Source organism: Eptesicus fuscus, chromosome 17 (genome assembly GCF_027574615.1).
Source record: "Eptesicus fuscus isolate TK198812 chromosome 17, DD_ASM_mEF_20220401, whole genome shotgun sequence".
In the NCBI taxonomy this organism is placed as follows: domain Eukaryota; kingdom Metazoa; phylum Chordata; class Mammalia; order Chiroptera; family Vespertilionidae; genus Eptesicus; species Eptesicus fuscus.
The window spans coordinates 20952982-20970934 of NC_072489.1; the positions used below are offsets into that span (position 1 = coordinate 20952982).

The 17953-nt window shown below is 33.9% G+C and overlaps 1 protein-coding gene across 5 annotated transcripts in view; it reads left to right on the forward strand.

Annotated features, from left to right (window-relative positions):
• Positions 1-16393, forward strand: part of HERC4 (HECT and RLD domain containing E3 ubiquitin protein ligase 4) — a 98487-nt gene extending 82094 nt beyond the window's left edge. For all 5 annotated transcript variants that reach the window (XM_028151456.2, XM_028151459.2, XM_028151462.2 and 2 more), the window contains 8 exons: positions 171-338; positions 567-710; positions 2386-2552; positions 3141-3207; positions 5593-5675; positions 10239-10422; positions 14929-15031; positions 16130-16393. In XM_028151456.2, the coding sequence (XP_028007257.1) occupies positions 171-338; positions 567-710; positions 2386-2552; positions 3141-3207; positions 5593-5675; positions 10239-10422; positions 14929-15031; positions 16130-16338 (1125 nt within the window). In that variant the 3' untranslated portion in view covers positions 16339-16393. The remainder of the gene's footprint in view (positions 1-170; positions 339-566; positions 711-2385; positions 2553-3140; positions 3208-5592; positions 5676-10238; positions 10423-14928; positions 15032-16129) is intronic.
• The last annotated feature ends 1560 nt before the right edge of the window (positions 16394-17953 follow it).

Here is a 17953-nt window from a genome sequence, read left to right on the forward strand (position 1 = left end):
AAGTTCTTATACTATACGATACTAGATACTGTGTTAGGTGCTATATGAATTCAGTAGTATAGGAATTATTATAGGGATTATAGGATATCTAATAGGTAGAGGTTGCTTTATTTAGTCACAGTAGCTTCTTTGTAGCATTGCTACTAAACTTTTAATCTTTTGTCTTCTAGATGGCTATTGACCAGGCCCACAGACAGAATGTGTCCTCTCTTTTTCTCCCAGTGATTGAGTCTGTGAATCCCTGCTTAATTCTAGTGGTACGTAGAGAAAATATCGTAGGAGATGCAATGGAAGTCCTTAGGAAAACAAAGAATATAGACTACAAAAAGCCGCTCAAGGTAATTTGACTTTTTCCATTGTAATAGCTGGGACTTATATTCAGAAAATATGTTTAACATTTTCCTATTTGTTTTTCGTATATCTGTGAAACTTAATAAAATTATATACTTAAATTCTTTTAACACTATTAATTGCTGAGCAATTTTTTGTAATCAATAAAATGTTATAAGGTCTCCAGAACATACTTTCATTTCTTTACATTCAGTATTTGCATTATGCTATCTTAGGTTATATTTGTTGGAGAAGATGCTGTTGATGCAGGAGGGGTACGCAAAGAATTTTTCTTGCTCATCATGAGGGAATTATTGGATCCTAAATATGGCATGTTTAGGTATTATGAAGATTCCAGACTCATTTGGTTTTCTGATAAGGTAAAAGGCTCACCCATCTAAGTTACTTCTGTGTTTATACCTATGTATGTATACCTATCTGTATCAAATTAACTTAGTAGTAATAACAGTTATTATTGGATTCTTAACATTTGACCCAGAAATCGGCTTTATTGCCATTTGAAAAGGCAACACACAGTAATGCTTACCACACATTTCAAATTAGCAAAATAAATTAAGTAATAGTCTGAAAAATGGCCATTCTTTCTACTGATTTATATTTGAGGATTGAATAATAATTGCCAGATTAACTTTTCATCTGGAAAAAATTATCATTAGGAATCATTGATTTCTCTACCTTTATCATTTAGGGCAGAGGTAAACTACTCAGCAAACTGTAGTCTATGAGCTAAGTTCCTCCCAGCACATGTTTTTGTAAATAAAGTCATGCTCATTCATTTATTATCATGGCTGCTTTCTAGCAAGGTCCCTAATTTTCAGTATCAGTAATATTAAAAAATATATATTAAAACAAGTAAAAAAAAGACAGAAATGTGTGTTTGCGTGTATGTAGATGAAAATGTAGAAAGATGGGCAGTTTCGTGGACTACAAATGGCAGGACAAACTGGAACAGATGTGGAGAGAAACATGTTGGCAGTAAGCTTAACTACCTTTTCACTTTGTAATTTTTTCTTACAAAGCAGAATTTCTCCTAAGGAAATATTCCAAACTATGGACCAAAATATATGCAAAAAAGATGCCTATCATATTTTTAATATTACTACTTAGTTAGAATAACTAACATTTATTGAGCCTTTACTGTGTGCTTCAGGAACTGCACTAAAAGCATTTTATATACATTATCCCATTTAACCCTCACAGCCACCATGTGAGATAAATACTATTTTTGTCTTTGAAACTCCTGAGGCTAGATGGTGAATGAACCGTATCTGGAGCCCCAGATCTACTTTTTAAAACTCTCAAGAATTCTTAACTCTCATGCTCACCATATATTACTTCTGTGACCATATATTACTTCTCTAAAAGTTGGGGGAGAGGTGGAATAAGCATCGTTTTCAGTGCTTTAATAATCTAAATGTCCAATTACAGTAAAATAGATAATTTAGCAAAACATGGTACTTTTATATGATGTAATGTGCTGCCATTAAAAATCATGTTCTGAAGAATACTTGGTGACATAATTAAATACTTGTGTTGTAATTAGAAATATGAGCAAACCTTAAATATGTTTTTCTGAATATTTTTCTGAACTTACAGTAGATGAAAATACATAAGTATTTTTAAATAGCTTCTGAGTAGTTTTTGTGTTTTTTTTTATTTTCCATATTGTGAATGTGTATAATTTTTTAAATCCAAAAAAAAGTTTGTCACATTTATTTATTTATTTATTTAAAATTTAATATGAAAATGTTTATATTTCTGCATAGAAATGCCAGTTGAGAAGTTATATGTGTAATATGATCTCAGCTAGATTTTAATTTTGTCTTAGAGAATATATTGAATGGAAATGTGCAAAAGAATGCTAGCAGTCATTTATCCCAGGGAGATAGGAATAAGAATGAACTTTTTTCTTGTTATCCATTTTTTCTATATCTTGCCAATTTTATACTATTAAGTATTTGTTTTTATAATCAGAAAATATTTATTACTCTTTTAACTTGGAGAACAAGTCTTTATTTTTTTCCTTATTTTTAGACATTTGAAGACAGTGATTTGTTCCATTTGATTGGTGTTATCTGTGGATTAGCTATTTATAATTTTACTATTGTGGACCTACATTTTCCTTTGGCTTTATATAAGAAATTGCTGAAAAAGAAGCCATCCCTGGATGATTTGAAAGAACTAATGCCTGATGTTGGGAGGTTAGTTGTAAAAAGTGGCACGGGTGGGGTTTAGGAAATAGGGAATATATAGAAAGCTTTCCTTTTAGGAATGATTGTGTTTCGTTATTCTTGTTGAATTTTCAAAATAAACAAAAGCTGTTACTTTGATCCAAAATTTACAAGCATAAAGCTATTTGCTAAATTCTTACTGGTTTAACAATACTTTGTGAATATCAGATAATAAATTTAGGAAGGTATTACCATAGAGTAGTTAAATGATTTACTTGGACTTTTACTTCTGATCACCTTCATGCCTAGCTAGAATATGTAAAGTTTCTTTTTATTTATTACATAAAATGGAATGAAAATTGTATATAAATAAGGACACATATTGAAAATAGGTGAGTACCTTTGTATTCCAAGGAAGAGATAAAAAGTAATTATTTTTTCTTCAACAATATTTATGTTTGCTATTGTACAACTACCATTTTGAAGCAAGTATAAAAGTACAAATCACTAAGAAGATTTTATTAAAAATGAATGAGAATTATATATTTACTCATAAGCAAAATTGTCAAAAATACACAATAATGTTTTCCCTAAAAGGAACATTTTTTTGTTTTGCAGAAGCATGCAACAATTACTGGATTATCCAGAAGATGATGTCGAGGAAACATTTTGTCTTAATTTTACGGTAAGATGGAAAAATATAGGATAGGCTAATTATTCATCGTCCCTTTTATTTGACAGATGTGCCTTATGGTATTTTTTTATTTTGATTGATGAAATTCTTAACCCTTTAGCTAACATTTATTGAGCATTAACTATATGCTAGTCATAGAACATGCATTATTTCATTTAATCCTCGTAATAATCCTATTAGATTGGTGGTATTATCCTTATTTTACAGATGAAGAAAACTGAAAAATAGTCATTATATGTCAGAGATAGTATTTATACCCAGCTCTGTGATTTCAAAGCCTATGTGCTTTATCATTTTGCTAAAGATCTTTACAAATACAAGGGATCCTCTTTATTCAAATGCTCATTTTTGAGTTTGCAATTACAAAAGTGTTTAGAGAAGCAAAAATTATTGTAACATGAGAATATTTATCAACGAATTTAACACTTATAAAAGGTTAATTTCCACTCAAAACATTCCTTCACACTAACATTCATCCTTGCCCATTTTGTCTTACTGTTGGTTGACATACATAATAGAAATACAAATACATTGGAATGTTACTTGGAAAATGAAACTGCAAATCATGTGAAAGATGCATAATTGTGTTAACTTAGCGAAAGAGATGTTGAGTAATTCATCCAGTAACATGAAAAGCCATTGACAAATGAGGATCTGGCAAAAGTAGACTAGTTGACAAGGAAGAGAAAATCACTAAAGATTATGATGAGACACTTCAGAAGGGAATGATTTGAATATTATAAATTAGACTCTTGGGAAAGGGTGTAAAACCTTTAGTTTTCTTTCTTCGTAAAAACCTTATTTGTATATTTGTTTTCCTCCCAAACAGTCCTCCTTGTGATCTTATGGTTAAAGCTGATAAAATATACCATATTCTGCTCACAAAATTTCACTCCAAGATTGTGCCCTCTCAGAAAATAATATATCCATTCTTTAATTATTTAAAAATTGCCTCATGGTACAATTTTAAGCAAATTAGTCGATGTATGGTGAAGTCAGTTTTATTTCAGTAATTGTTTTTGTCAGGAAAAATATTCTCCTTGGACTTTTTTTGTAACTATGACATTTTGATTCCCCTTTTCAGTTATTTTACGTATAAGCATATCACTTGTCTTCACATCTTTATTGATCATCTCAATTGACTTAAACATTGGGTTCCACGTAATTCGATTTCAAATTTATTAGTCACTAAGTTTCTGAATGTGTAGTATCTTCAAGAACTATGGTAATTCAAACATTCCCACTACCATTTCTTTCCTAGAGATTTTTAGTCGCTCTTAGTTGCTTACAGACTAAGAGCTTTCAGAGTAGGCTTCAAAGACATCTGTGATCTTGCTTTCTAACTCTTATTGTATTCTCCCACCCAAATTCTGTCATGCTGCAGTTTTCTTTCACACACCCTACCATCTTGTTTTTTAAGTGCCATACATTTTTCAGAAATTGATATCTACTTTCATTTCTGTCCTTTAGTTCAATCTGTTGCTCAGTCAGATATCAAACCCCCTCCCAATTTTTCAGATCCCTACCCATTCTTGTAAGTGCTTTGAAATGACATTTCTTCCTCAAGGTCTTTCACAGTTCTCCAAATAGAAGTAAGTTCTTTCCTCTGTAGACTGATAGCATTTTGTTCGTGTCTCTATTATAGCATTTATTTTAATATAATGTGTTTACATGTCACATTTCTCCTCCTTTACTAGGTAGTCAACTCCAGAGCAGGAATTTATCTTTTATCTGATCGTGTCACTCCCACCATAGTGTTTATAGATAGCAGGTACTAAAAAAATGTCTTAATAGAAGAGGATAATATTCCAAAAAGAGGGAATATCAGAGAGAAAAGATGCAAAGGTGGGAATGCTAACATTTATAGGAAAGTTAGCAGACCAGTAAGAGAAATAAAAAGTTTCAAAATAATGACATAACTGGAAGACCCACCTATGATCAGGAATGCAACAAGGCAGATGTGAAGTGGAAAGAATGCATAGCTGGTCTAAACTGAACGCATTTTGACACTTGAATTCTATTTCCTGTCCAAAGACAACATCCTTTCTAATATTTTACTGTAATTTGTAATGACCATTCTAAAATTTTATGCAATGACCATTCTAAAATTTTATGCACGATAAATACTTAGTTTATTATTAACTAACCAAATACTTGGTAATTTATAATTAGTCAAGGTAGGATTTCAAACTACTAGAAAAGATGAAAATTTATAGTTGTGACTTTATGCAGAATTCAAATAAGCTTATGGTAGCAGAATTTTACCTCAAATTTATTAGTTCTTATTTTTAATGAGAGAAAGGTAGAATATAATAATAGGTTATTAAAATAATAAATTTTGGGTCTGACATTGACTTTTTTTAAAAATTTAAATAGATCACAGTTGAAAACTTTGGTGCAACAGAAGTGAAAGAGCTGGTTCTAAATGGTGCAGACACAGCTGTTAACAAACAAAATCGGTAAGTGAATTATAGCAGCATCAGTGGTAGTAATAAGATTCAGTAGACTTTTCTTTTTCTGTATTTAGAAACATGTCTCACAACCTTAAGTTTTTACCCAGATAAAACTTAACTTTTTTAATGGTCAGTGAGTAAGTAACTTCCCTTTTGCTCCTGAAATCCCTTCACGATATCAATAAAGGGTTAAAAAGATCATAAACAACAAGAACAAAGAGAAGGAATAACAGAAAACAGCAGACACATTTTTTGAAGCTAGAAAACAGTGATAACTAACTAGCCAACTAGAGAAAGCTATAACATAAGATAGACTGGGTGGAGCCAAGAAGGTAGCCAGTTCATCTTGTAGAATAAAGGCTCAGGAACTGAGAATAAAAAATGTTAGAAAGTGCATGAGGTTTAGGGGAATGCTGGAAACAGATAGATTGGCTATTAAAGCAACAGCTAGAAACCCATTTTGCTTATCACACCAGTAGCCTGGGAACTTCCCCTCTCCTGCCTTAGCAGAAGATTGGAAATTTACCTTCTGGAGAGATTAAAGTAAAGGTACTATGGGTTTGAGGACTGTTAGATACAGCCACGGACAAGAGGCTAAACTGAAAACAGGGAGTTTGGAAGTTTACAGCTCCTTCCTATTTGACACTACATTGGAGGATTCTTCTCTGGTAAAACTCCCTAACTTTTAAATGTGAATGGATAGCCAAAGGTCAGTAGACATTTAAGGAAAGACCAAAACCAGTCAAAAATAATTCTAAGGAGACAGAAACAGTGCACGATGAAGAAAGTGAAGTCAGGATCCTCAAAATTATAAGGGTAGCATCCATACGGATACTATTAAAAATTAAAAGAAATGGAAAGAATGGAATTTGTCCAAGAAAGGTACTAAAAAAACTTCCCAGAACTGTAGTGCCTTTTAAAATTGAAAGCATGGAAATGGGGGGAAAAGACACATACCGGGACAAAATACAAGAAATTTCAAAATTCTGGAATAAAGGGGGCCCTAAAACCCTTCCAGGGAGAAAAAAAAAAGCAGACCATATACAAAGAATGAAAGAGTCAGAACACTCTACTTCTTTTTTGTTGTTTTTGTTAATCCTCACCCTGGGATATTTTTCCATTGATTTTTTAGAGTGAGTAGAAGGGAGGGAGAGAAACATTCATGTGAAAGAGACACATTGATTGGTTGACTCCCACAGGCCCCCCAACCAGGGCCAGGGATCAAGCTTGCAATTGAGAGGTACATGCCTTTAACCAGGGACCCTTCCGTCCACAGGCCAAAGCTGTATCCACTGAGCCAGACTTGCTAGGGTCAGAATAATCTACTTCTAATGAATGATACTGAAGCTAGAAGATCAAAATTATGGAAGAAAATTATTTTTAACTTAGAATTCTATATTGAAACTATCAAGTGTGGGTGGGTGTATAAAAAACATTTTCATACATGGAGAGTCTCAGACAGTTTCCTTCCAATACCTTTTTCTCAGGAAGTTACTGAAGGATGTGTTCTACCAAAACAAGCAATTAAATCAAGAAAGAGGAAGACATAGGATCCCCCAAAATAGAATCCAGTATAGGAGAGAGGCAAAGAGGATTCCTTGTGCAGAAGGAATACCCCATCTGGGTTAGATCAAGAGGATGGAGGGCTTCAGGAGAAAAGTGCAACTGATGTTACCTAGTATATTTGAATGAAATAAAAAGGAGATTGACAGTTCTGTTCAAGTTGGGGATGAAGTAGCAAACTAAGGGAAACAAAAGTTCTTTTTAAGAAAAGAAAGGTAACCATAGAATATTGTATAGCTTAATTATGAATAATAATTAAATCATAAAAATGTTAACAATGAAAATTAAACCCAAAATTGTTATAATGGGAACATCCTGGGAGGCAAAGTGAGAGTAGTACAATTATATAAAAGGTAAATCCTTACCTTTCACAATAGATACTCGGTTCTTTAGATAATATTTAAAATTGAAAGTCAAGAAATAATAATAGAACTATGTTGTTGAAGGATGAAGGTTAATACCAGGAGGAATAACAAGGCGATAACAAATAGTTGCCTTTGAATGGCAGGAATTTCTGGTAGAAAGATGTAAGAAAGAGAACTGCATTATTCTCCTTTGTTCCAATTCTTTAGATAAACTAGCTTAGTGGCTGTTGCCAGGGACTTCATCCCAATGATTATAATCCTGATTCTGCTCCTTAAAGCTGTATAAATTTAGGTAAACTAGTTGATGTCTCTGTGCCTCAGTCTCCTTTTCTGTAAAATGGGATGATAAATTATACCTACTTCATGGAGTTATTTTGAGGATTAAATGAGGCGATAATTACAAGAGGCTTATTAAAATGGTACCTAGCACATGTATGTGCTCAGTAAATGTTGGCTGTTAGAATAAATACTGTTTGACATTTTTAACAAAATTGTGTGTATGTCTTTGATAACAATGAAGCTGTTTCTAACATATTGTGAAAAAACTTAGGTCTTTATGCTATTCTTTTTTTTTTCTCATCTTTTGTGCTTTTAAAGTTTCTATTGTTGAACTAATTCTTTAAGTTTCTAAAAAAAATATTATTTCACATAGATTATTGACTTTAGAAATAATCTAAAGAATTTTGACCCTTGTACTAACAGCCCCTACTTACATAATGAAACTGTTAGAGACAAAAATGTTATTAGTGCATAAAGCAATTTAGCCTTTTTTGCTCAAGGGACTTTTTAGAGACTTAACTAGTATAGATAAATTTGCTTTCTAATTAGGTGAATTATAAAATTATGCATTACAAAATTGTTTCTTCTCATCAGAACCTATGTTACCTTATATAATAAAGAGGTAATATGCAAATTGACCCTCAACACCCTCCCACAAGATGGCCGCCCCCATGTGGTCAAAGATGGCTGCCACAAGATGGCAGGGGAGGGCAGTTCGGAGCGACCAGGATGGCAGGGGAGGGCAGTGGGATCGACCAGGACCACAGGGGAGGGCAGTTAGGGGCAATCGGGTTGGCAGAGGAGGGCAGTTGAGGGCAACCAGGTCGGCAGAGGAGGACAGTTGAGGGCAACCAGGTCGGCAGAGGAGGGCAGTTAAGGGCAATTGGGCCGGCAGAGGAGCAGTTAGGTGTTGATCAGGCTGGCAGGGGAGTAGTTAGGGGGTGATCAGGCTGGCAGGCAGGCGAGTGGTTGGGAGCCAGCAGTCCCGGATTGTGAGAGCCTAAACTGGCAGTCAGACATCCCCCAAGGGGTTCCAGATTGGAGAGGGTGCATGCTGAGCTGAGGGACCCCCCCTCCTCCCCCTCCCTCAGTGCACAAATTTCATGCACTGGGCCTCTAGTATTTTATACTTTACGATAGCCTCCTTTAACCTTTTTTTCTCTTTGTAAATTCAGTTTGGAATTAAAATTTTATAAGAAAATTATCTGTAGATGACTAAATTTACCAGTATTTCCAGTTGTAGAATCAAACTTTCTAATTTGGAAGACAAGAATATAAAATAATGAAATCCTTTAGTACCTATTCTTGTTATTTATTTGACCAGATAGAAGCTGCCTGTGTTTGTGGCTAACAGAACAAATAAAATAAAATTGTAATCCTAATTACTGGGTAAAGGGGCTTCCTTTTTTCTTTACAGTTTCCTTTTGTATCATAACAGGCAAAAAAACATCAAGGGTGCCGAAACCGGTTTGGCTCGGTGGATAGAGCGTCGGCCTGCGGACTGGGGGGTCCCGGGTTCGATTCCGGTCGGGGGCATGTGCATTGGTTGCGGGCACATCCCCTGTGAGGGGTGTGCGGGAGGCAGCTGGTCGATGTTTCTCTCTCATCGGTGTTTCTGGCTCTCTGTTCCTCTCCCTTCCTCTCTGTAGAAGGATCAATAAAATATATTTAAAAAAAAAAAAAAAAAAATATCAAGGGTGTGTGTGTGTGTGTGTGTGTGTGTGTACGTGTGTACGCACGTGCGTGTGTGTGTGTGTGCGTGCATGTACATATACACATATGTACCTTTGAAAAGAAACTATACTTGCAGTCTTAAATGATTATCCTAAAAGATTGCTTAATTACCCCTCCTGGAATTTAGTTTTTAAAATAAGTTTTGTTCCAGATTTATTGTAACCCAAGGAAAAACAACGATCTTATCAAATAGTCTGAATCCTAAAGCTTGCTTTTTTTTATCAACTAATATATTTAACAAATCACTCTTTTTAGGAATACATGTGGAATGATGCATGTATATTATAAGTAATTCTTTACTATTTTAAAATGTATTTTGATAGCCATTTGCATCTTCATTCTTCCTACTAAGAAATGACATGTTTCATTTAGGAATAGCCCCAAAATGGCTGTGAATGATAGATAAGTCTACATGACTCTGAGATATACCATATTTTTGTGTAGGAAGAATTATAAACTTCTTCACAAAGACTTTATTCCCTTTGAACCCTACTCGGTATTATAGATAAATAGCAAAAGTATAGGAGCACTCAATGTTTTAATAAGATTACAATATACTCCATTTAAAAAAGATTTTTATATTTGCATGTGTGATTTTTTTATTTTATTTTATTTTTTTCATTTCTAGGCAGGAGTTTGTTGATGCTTATGTGGATTACATATTCAATAAATCGGTGGCTTCCTTATTTGATGCTTTTCATGCGGGCTTTCACAAAGTGTGTGGAGGAAAAGTCCTTCAGCTCTTCCAGCCTAATGAACTACAAGCAATGGTTATTGGAAATACAAATTATGATTGGAAGGAACTAGAAAAGGTAGGGGAAAACACATCTATAATATTGTTTAATGGAAAGGCAGAAGGAACGTGGCTTATTGATGGAAATCTTATCCTCTCTTTTATTGTTTTCCGTTTTGCACTGTTACTGTCACTTTTATAGGAAAACGCTGTACAATGAATAGGTTTTAATTGTGTATGAATTAGATAGCATTTTTATGTTAGTGGTATTGGTAGTGTTCATATAGAAAAATGTCATTTGATAGGCTGGATAGAGCTAAAACCATTTAGATAGCTAACATTAAAAAAATATAATACTAAGACAACAAGGATACAGAGCATTGGAAACTCACATACATTGCTGTTGGGAGTGCAAATGATATAGCCACTTTGGAAACAGCATTTCCTTATAAAGTTACAATATACACTAGCTACATGACAGAGCAGTTCCATTCCTAGGGTTTTTGTTTACACAAAAATCTATAAACAATGGGGGGAATAAGGTGGGCGTTATTGTTTAATGGATACAGAGTTTCAGTTTTGCAAGATGAAAATAGGTTTGGAGATGGATGGTGGTGATGGTTGTGCAAAAGTATGAATGTGCTTAATACCGCTGAACTGTGAAGGGTGAAGATAGTAATTAGCTTTATGTTTTGTGTATTTACCACAATATTTTTAACATGTTTTTAAAAATCTTCAAACAACTCAAAAACTGGGAACAACCCAGATATTCTTCAGTGGTTGAATGGATAAACCAACCGGTACATCCATACAGTAGAATACACTTCAGCAATAAAAAAGAATGATCTATTGATACATGCAACACCTGGGATGACTCAGAATCCTTACACTGAGTGAAAGCAGCCAGTCTCAGAGGGTACATGCCGTTTGATTCCATTTATATGACACTCTTGAAAAGACAAAGCTATGGTGAACAGAGGCTAGGGGTGGAAGGTGTGTATAACTGCAGAGAGGTAGCACAGAAGAGTTCTTTGGGATGATGGAACTCTTCAATATCCTAATGGTTATATGAATAATTATATATGTGTTTAGAAGTCATAAAACTATGTACGCACCAGAGGAAAATCAAATCTTACAGGGTAAGAATATAGAAAATAAAAATTTTTAATTAAAAACGTAATTTAGGTCTTGTGGTTAAACATAATAGAATGACAATAAAGGAATAGAAATAGAAATATACAGACCAAAAACAAAACAACAGAAAACGGTGAACAAGTGAAAAAGTTTTGAAAGATGGAAAATAGGTAGTTGAATTTGTGAGTGACTCAGAGCAAAGAAAAATTGGATTTTAAGCCTCTGGAGGAACAGGGTTTATCAAGAGGCAACTCATTTCACACCTTAGAATCTCTGAAAGGCACAGGAATTATTATTTCGTGTTATTCTAATGGCAGGGATGTGGGGTTGGGCTAAAAGCAACAAAATTTAATTTAACATAGAGCTAAAACCATTTAGATAGCTAACATTAAAAAAATGTTAATAATTTAAGGAATTATTAGACCTTTCATGTCCCCTCTTCTACCCAACAAAATACAACTCCTGAGAGAGGCTTTAGAATCTGAGGGATTAGATAGAACTAAGGATGGCATTCAGAAAGGTGGTACCCAGGCCTAAATCCCCCAGAAAGGAGATTCAAGATTTCTTTTGGAGGGTAATTAATCTGCTGAAAAGAAGAAAAATATACTGTAAGGAGACCCCAGTGAACATGACCCCACCTGTAAGCACTCTAAAATGTAAACAATATAATAGCTTCTCACCACATTTTAGATCATACACAGTTTGTTCTTGCCTCATCTCTCTTGTTCGTTCTTTCATTTACTCTGCTTTACCCTTATTGGCTTCTGCTGAGCTTAAAGCCCTCCAGGAAGACACCAGTCTTGGGGCCTTTCTATTTGCTATTCCATTGTACCCAGGACTCTTCATCATGATAATTCCAAATAGTCTGGCTCTCACTTTATGTCTTTATACCTTCTTAGAGACCTTCACTGCTTAACAACCTAAAATAGAGCATGCACACACACCAACATTCTGTCTCCCTTCCCTGCTTCTCTACCCCCGCCCCCATTACAGTTGTCAGTATTATTTTGTATTAGTTTCGGGTACAGCATAGTGGTTAAACAATCATATACTTTACAAAATGGTTCCTTTCAATATTTACAATATCCACCTGTACCATACAGTTATTGCAATGTTATTGGCTATTTTCCCATGCTGTGGTTCACATTCCCATGACCATTTTGTGACCACTAATTTGTACTTCTCAATCCCTTCACCTTTTTCACTCATCCTCCAACCACCTCTACTTTATTTTTCATTTTCAAATTATACTTAATTGTCTTTACTGTCTGTCGCTCTTTTCCCTCACTACAATGTAAACACCATGAAGGCAGGGTTTTTGTCTTTGTTCCCTGCTGTATTTCCAGAGCCTAGCACTCAGTAACTACTTAAAACCTTGCCTGAAGATATAATTGACAGAGCATTCATTAAGACAGTAATTTTTTAGTATATCTTAGGGTACTTGTACTTAGTATATACTTTGGTTTTTTCCATTGTGTATCCGATTTATTATAATTTTAGTGATTATGATTTGTGACTTTAAATGCTCTTTCTTCATCAGGACTCTACACATTTCCCCAGAACCACCTAGAGGTTTAAGAAAAAAGGAATAACTTGAGCCATCTTCTGTTTATTCCCCACTAACAAGCTCACAGAATTTAATTCAAATAAGTTAATACATTAACTGCTGGAATTCAAGCTGTTTTCTCCAAATTAAATTTCTGCAAATTACTAGCAAATATTTTGTAAATTTTAAGAATACAGTCATTGAAATATAATCATGGCTACAAATAGAGACCAAAATTCAAGAAGTCCATTAGTAAATATTTCTTGGGCCCCTGCTGGATGCCTAATACTTTGCAAGAGATTAAGGAGACATCAGTATTTTATGGTCTTTGCCTTCTAATAAGGACATTAGATATTAATTGAACTGTGATGGATGCAAAGGAAGAGAATTTAGTGGGATGGTATATAAGGAGCCTAACATCGGCTACACAAATCTGGAAAAGCTTCTTATTAGTAGTAATTTTCAAAAGATAAGGACTTGGTTCACTGCAGTTTCCCCAGCACCCCAAACTTTGACTAAGACTCATTAAATATTTGAATGAATTGGGTGACATTTAATATGAGTCCCAAAGGATAAGTAGAAATTAGCCTTGATGAATTAAAGAAAAAAGGAGGGTGTGTCTAAGTGGTCTAGGCTAAGGGACAGTGTGTCCAAAGGCCCTGATGCTGAAAGGTTCTTGCTAAGAAAAAGTTAAAGCAGCTATGGCTGGATTTAAAAACACACACACACTTCACAGTGCAGGCTTCTCTCTTCCTCATAACTCTTTTTTTTTCTTAGTACTAATATTTTTTAAGGTGGAAGTTATTGCAAATTATCCCAAAATTTAGTGGCTTAAAAATCAGAGTGAATTTTTATTGTCTCATACAGTTTCTGTGGTTCAGGAATTTAGGGATAGCTTAGCTGGATGGCTTTAGCTCAGAGGTCAAGATATTGACTGGTGCTGTCTTAACCCTTTGCACTCGCTTGCTTTTTTCTCGATTCCTTTATTCTACTCGGGATTTAATTTTTAAAATACCCCAGATTTTACAAAGCGCGGCAGTAGAATAAAAAACTGGAGTTTCTTTTCATACAAACTTATTTATTTGGATTTTTTTATATTTCAAATTATTGATACAAAGAGTAATTTTAATCTCGACATCCGAGTGCAAATGGTTAAGGATAGAGTTTCCCGTTCAAGATAGCTCACTTATGTAGCTGTTGGCCAAAAGCCCAGTGTCTTACCATGAACCTCTCCATAGGGCTATTTGATTGTCCTTATGAAATGGCAACTGGCTCTCCCAAAGTGGGTGATCAAAAGGCAAGGCTGAAGTCATAATTTTTCATAATCTAGCCTCAGAAGTTATGTATTTTTCATATCTGCAATATCCTAATGATTACAGAGGTCAGGCCTATTCAGTGTGGGAGGGGACTGCACAAGTGCAGGTGGCAGAGATCGGGGGGAGGTCATCTTGGAAACTGACTAAATAGAAAATTATTAGTGTTTGTTTTTAGTACCATTTTTTACAGGGAAGATCGATAGAAAATAATTAATTTGATTTGTGTTCATCAATACAGAAAATTTTATATTTGTTGCAGGTAATTCCATGTTGAACTTTAATAATTCGTTAACGTTTTAGCAATTCTAGTTTATCCTTTAGATATTTACCTTTGGAGATATTACAATCCTATCATGCTCTTTGAAATGGTGGAATCAACATTTCTGTCAATTTATACATGTTTACTTTCCCCTGGAATTAATAGTTCCAAATTACAAAGTGCCCAGGAAATAAAGGTAATCAACTGAAACACATGAGTTTCAAACTCCTGAACAACCTTTATGTGCTAAGGAAGTGAAGCCAATTTTTAAGATTCAAGAAAAAACTAATATCCCTTCATATTAATAGGGTCTTTTTGTTTGCTTTTTAGAATACAGAATACAAAGGGGAGTATTGGGCAGAACATCCTACAATAAAAATATTTTGGGAAGTATTTCATGAATTGCCATTGGAAAAGAAAAAACTATTTCTGTGTAAGTATTTCTAACTTGTTCTATATTTTATGAGAATGTAATCTAATTAAACTTATTTAATAGGAGATTGCTTCACTTTGGTGGATACGGTTATTTCTTTTTATAGTATTGTTCCAAGGTCCTATTTATTACATATGTTTTCTTATTTTGAAAGTTAAATTTAATTTGTCTCCAAAATAGAATTGCTTCTTTCAAATGAAAACAACTATAATACTGATTATTGTAAACTAGGGTTGTAATTTATTTTAGAAAAAGGTCTCTTCTTTGTTGAGTCTTCATTTTTCTTTTTCTCTTTGCTTCTGCCCCAAAACGTTTTTTGGGAATTTCTATAGAAAAATAGAACTTTTCCAGGACATAGTTCTCATATTTATACCTTAATCTCTGTGTTTCATCTGTTAAAATCTGTATACTAATGAAACCTTATTGTTTTTCAAGTTGTCAGAATTTATGTATCTAAATCAGTGACACGTCCTTTGATAGAGTCCTGCTATTGCCAGAGATGTTTTTGTCAAACTTGTTTTGATCATTGAAATGAGATTCTTGGTTAAATTAGTTTGCAGCGCCATAAGGATATCAAGTCATTAAGTGATTTGAGTTTTGGCTGCTGCTTATAAATTTTTGTTTAAAAATGATTTGTCAAAACAAATAGGGGAAAAAATCATAATCAAAACTGCATTTCATATTTAACCCTTTGCACTCGCTTGCTTTTTTCTCGATTCCTTTATTCTAATGCTAACCGTGTCGAGTCACACTCGACATCCGAGTGCAAAAGGTTAATTTATAAACTAGTCCTAAATGGCTATTCCCAAAAGAAGGGCTCCTAAATGTTTTTGTCAAGAACAATAGTCATTCATTCATCAAACATTTATTAAGCTTCTCCTGGTAATAACTAAGATTATACTTTCAAAGAAAACATATTGTGTTGATGTGTAATTATCTTATGTCTCAAAAAGCATGCTCACACATATTCTGGAGATGGGACTTCCACATTGAGCAAATGTTAATATAAAGGTTTGCTATAGTGCCTATAGAAAATGACTTGATAACCTATATTGGTTTTGATAAAAGTGGTTGGCTGAATGATTTTTTTCTTGGCAGTATTTTTGACAGGTAGTGATCGGATTCCTATTCTTGGTATGAAGAGTCTAAAACTAGTCATCCAGTCAACAGGAGGTGGTGAGGAGTATCTCCCAGTTTCCCATACCTGTTTTAATCTTCTAGATCTTCCAAAATATACAGAAAAAGAAACTCTACGCTCTAAACTGATCCAAGCTATTGATCACAATGAAGGTTTCAGTTTAATATAACTTGGTGTTATAACTATTCTGTTTACTGCAAAAGCATTAAACTAATTGTGTTTTTCTTGTGGTGATGACTTCAGCAAGGTGACAGAAGGACTTACTATAATAATTCTTGCAAAATGTTCAATGCTATTTGTATTTATGAAAGCCAAAAAATATTAAAGGCAAAGTACAAACTGTTAATATTGAACTTAATGTATAGAACTATGGATTTTTTTGGCCATCTTCCAATAAACATACAAGTATTGTGAATACATTGAAGTTTTACTAACATGAATTTTAAGAGTGCATATTTCACAAATGATCTGGGGTGTGAGTGCATGGAAATGTTGCTTGAATTTTCTTCAATCACTGGGTAAAAACGTTTAACTTTGGCCTGCAATAGTCATTTGATTATTTTTTCATTTTGTAAATAATGTTAAGTTTTGTAATAAAATAGTTATGTTCTGATACCAGTACAGTTTCTATGGTTGTAATTGAACTGAGATGACCTTTAAAGATTAAAAATTAAGATTTAAATCCTATTCTGAGAACTTAAAAAGCAAAAATTAGCATGGTGAAAACACAATGTTTTTTTGTTTTGTTCTGTTTTTTGCTAGAATAAATGTCCTTGTACAAACCTAAATTATGGGTAGGAATATCTAAATAACTTGTAGTTCTTTCCTTTTGTGAATCTTGAGATGCTACTGATAAATGGGGTTATCAGAAAGCTTAATATTTAGTAATGGAAGAACTTTGTACTACAGTTGCCGGAAATAGAAACCTTGGCTACTATGAGAACCAATCACTGAGTTACAGTTTCCAAAACTATTGATGCCGCAGGCTGGTATATAGTCAGAATTTTCAGTGCTTTAGAACTGTTTCCTTGAATTTTTAAGAAACAAATCTTAGTTTTATGGTGCTGATGCCTAGTTATCTCCTGTCATTAAATTGTAACAGTTGATGCAACACATGTGACTTTCTGCTATAATGCAAATATTTATTTTTTAAATTTATAAAAATATGCCATGAAAACTGTTGAAATAATAAAGATTTATTGGTTTAATATTTAAATGTTCAGTGGTTCTCATATAAGATTCAAAATTCTTCAAGAAAAGTAATGTCTCAGGGAAGGTCTCTTAAATTTTGGATTGTTTCCATTTCCATCAAATTTGTCTTATCTTACAGAGGTCCCCAAGTCTTATAGTTCTAATTCCAAAATCTAAAACAACTCTGAAAAAACTTGCTTATCTCATTTTGCAGCAAAACCCAATCTGAATTGTTGAGGCTATTTATAGCAGGTATTAAATGGGACTTTTTGTATATTTCATTGTGGCAATATTAATGTGTTTATTTATTGTTTTATTTACATGCTGCCTTCGACCCCTATATGTACTTTTAAAAAATCTTAACTTTCACCTGGCTAGTTTGGCTCAGTGGATAGAGCGTTGGCCTGCGGACTGGAGGGTCCCAGGTTCGATTCCTGTCAAGGACACATGCCTGGGTTGTGGGCTCGATCCCCAGGCGGGGTGTGCAGGAGGCAGCCGGTCGATGATTCTCTCTCTCATCATTGGTGTTTCTTTCTCTCTCTCCCCCTTTCCCTTCCTCTCTGAAATCAATAAAAATATATTTTAAAATAATA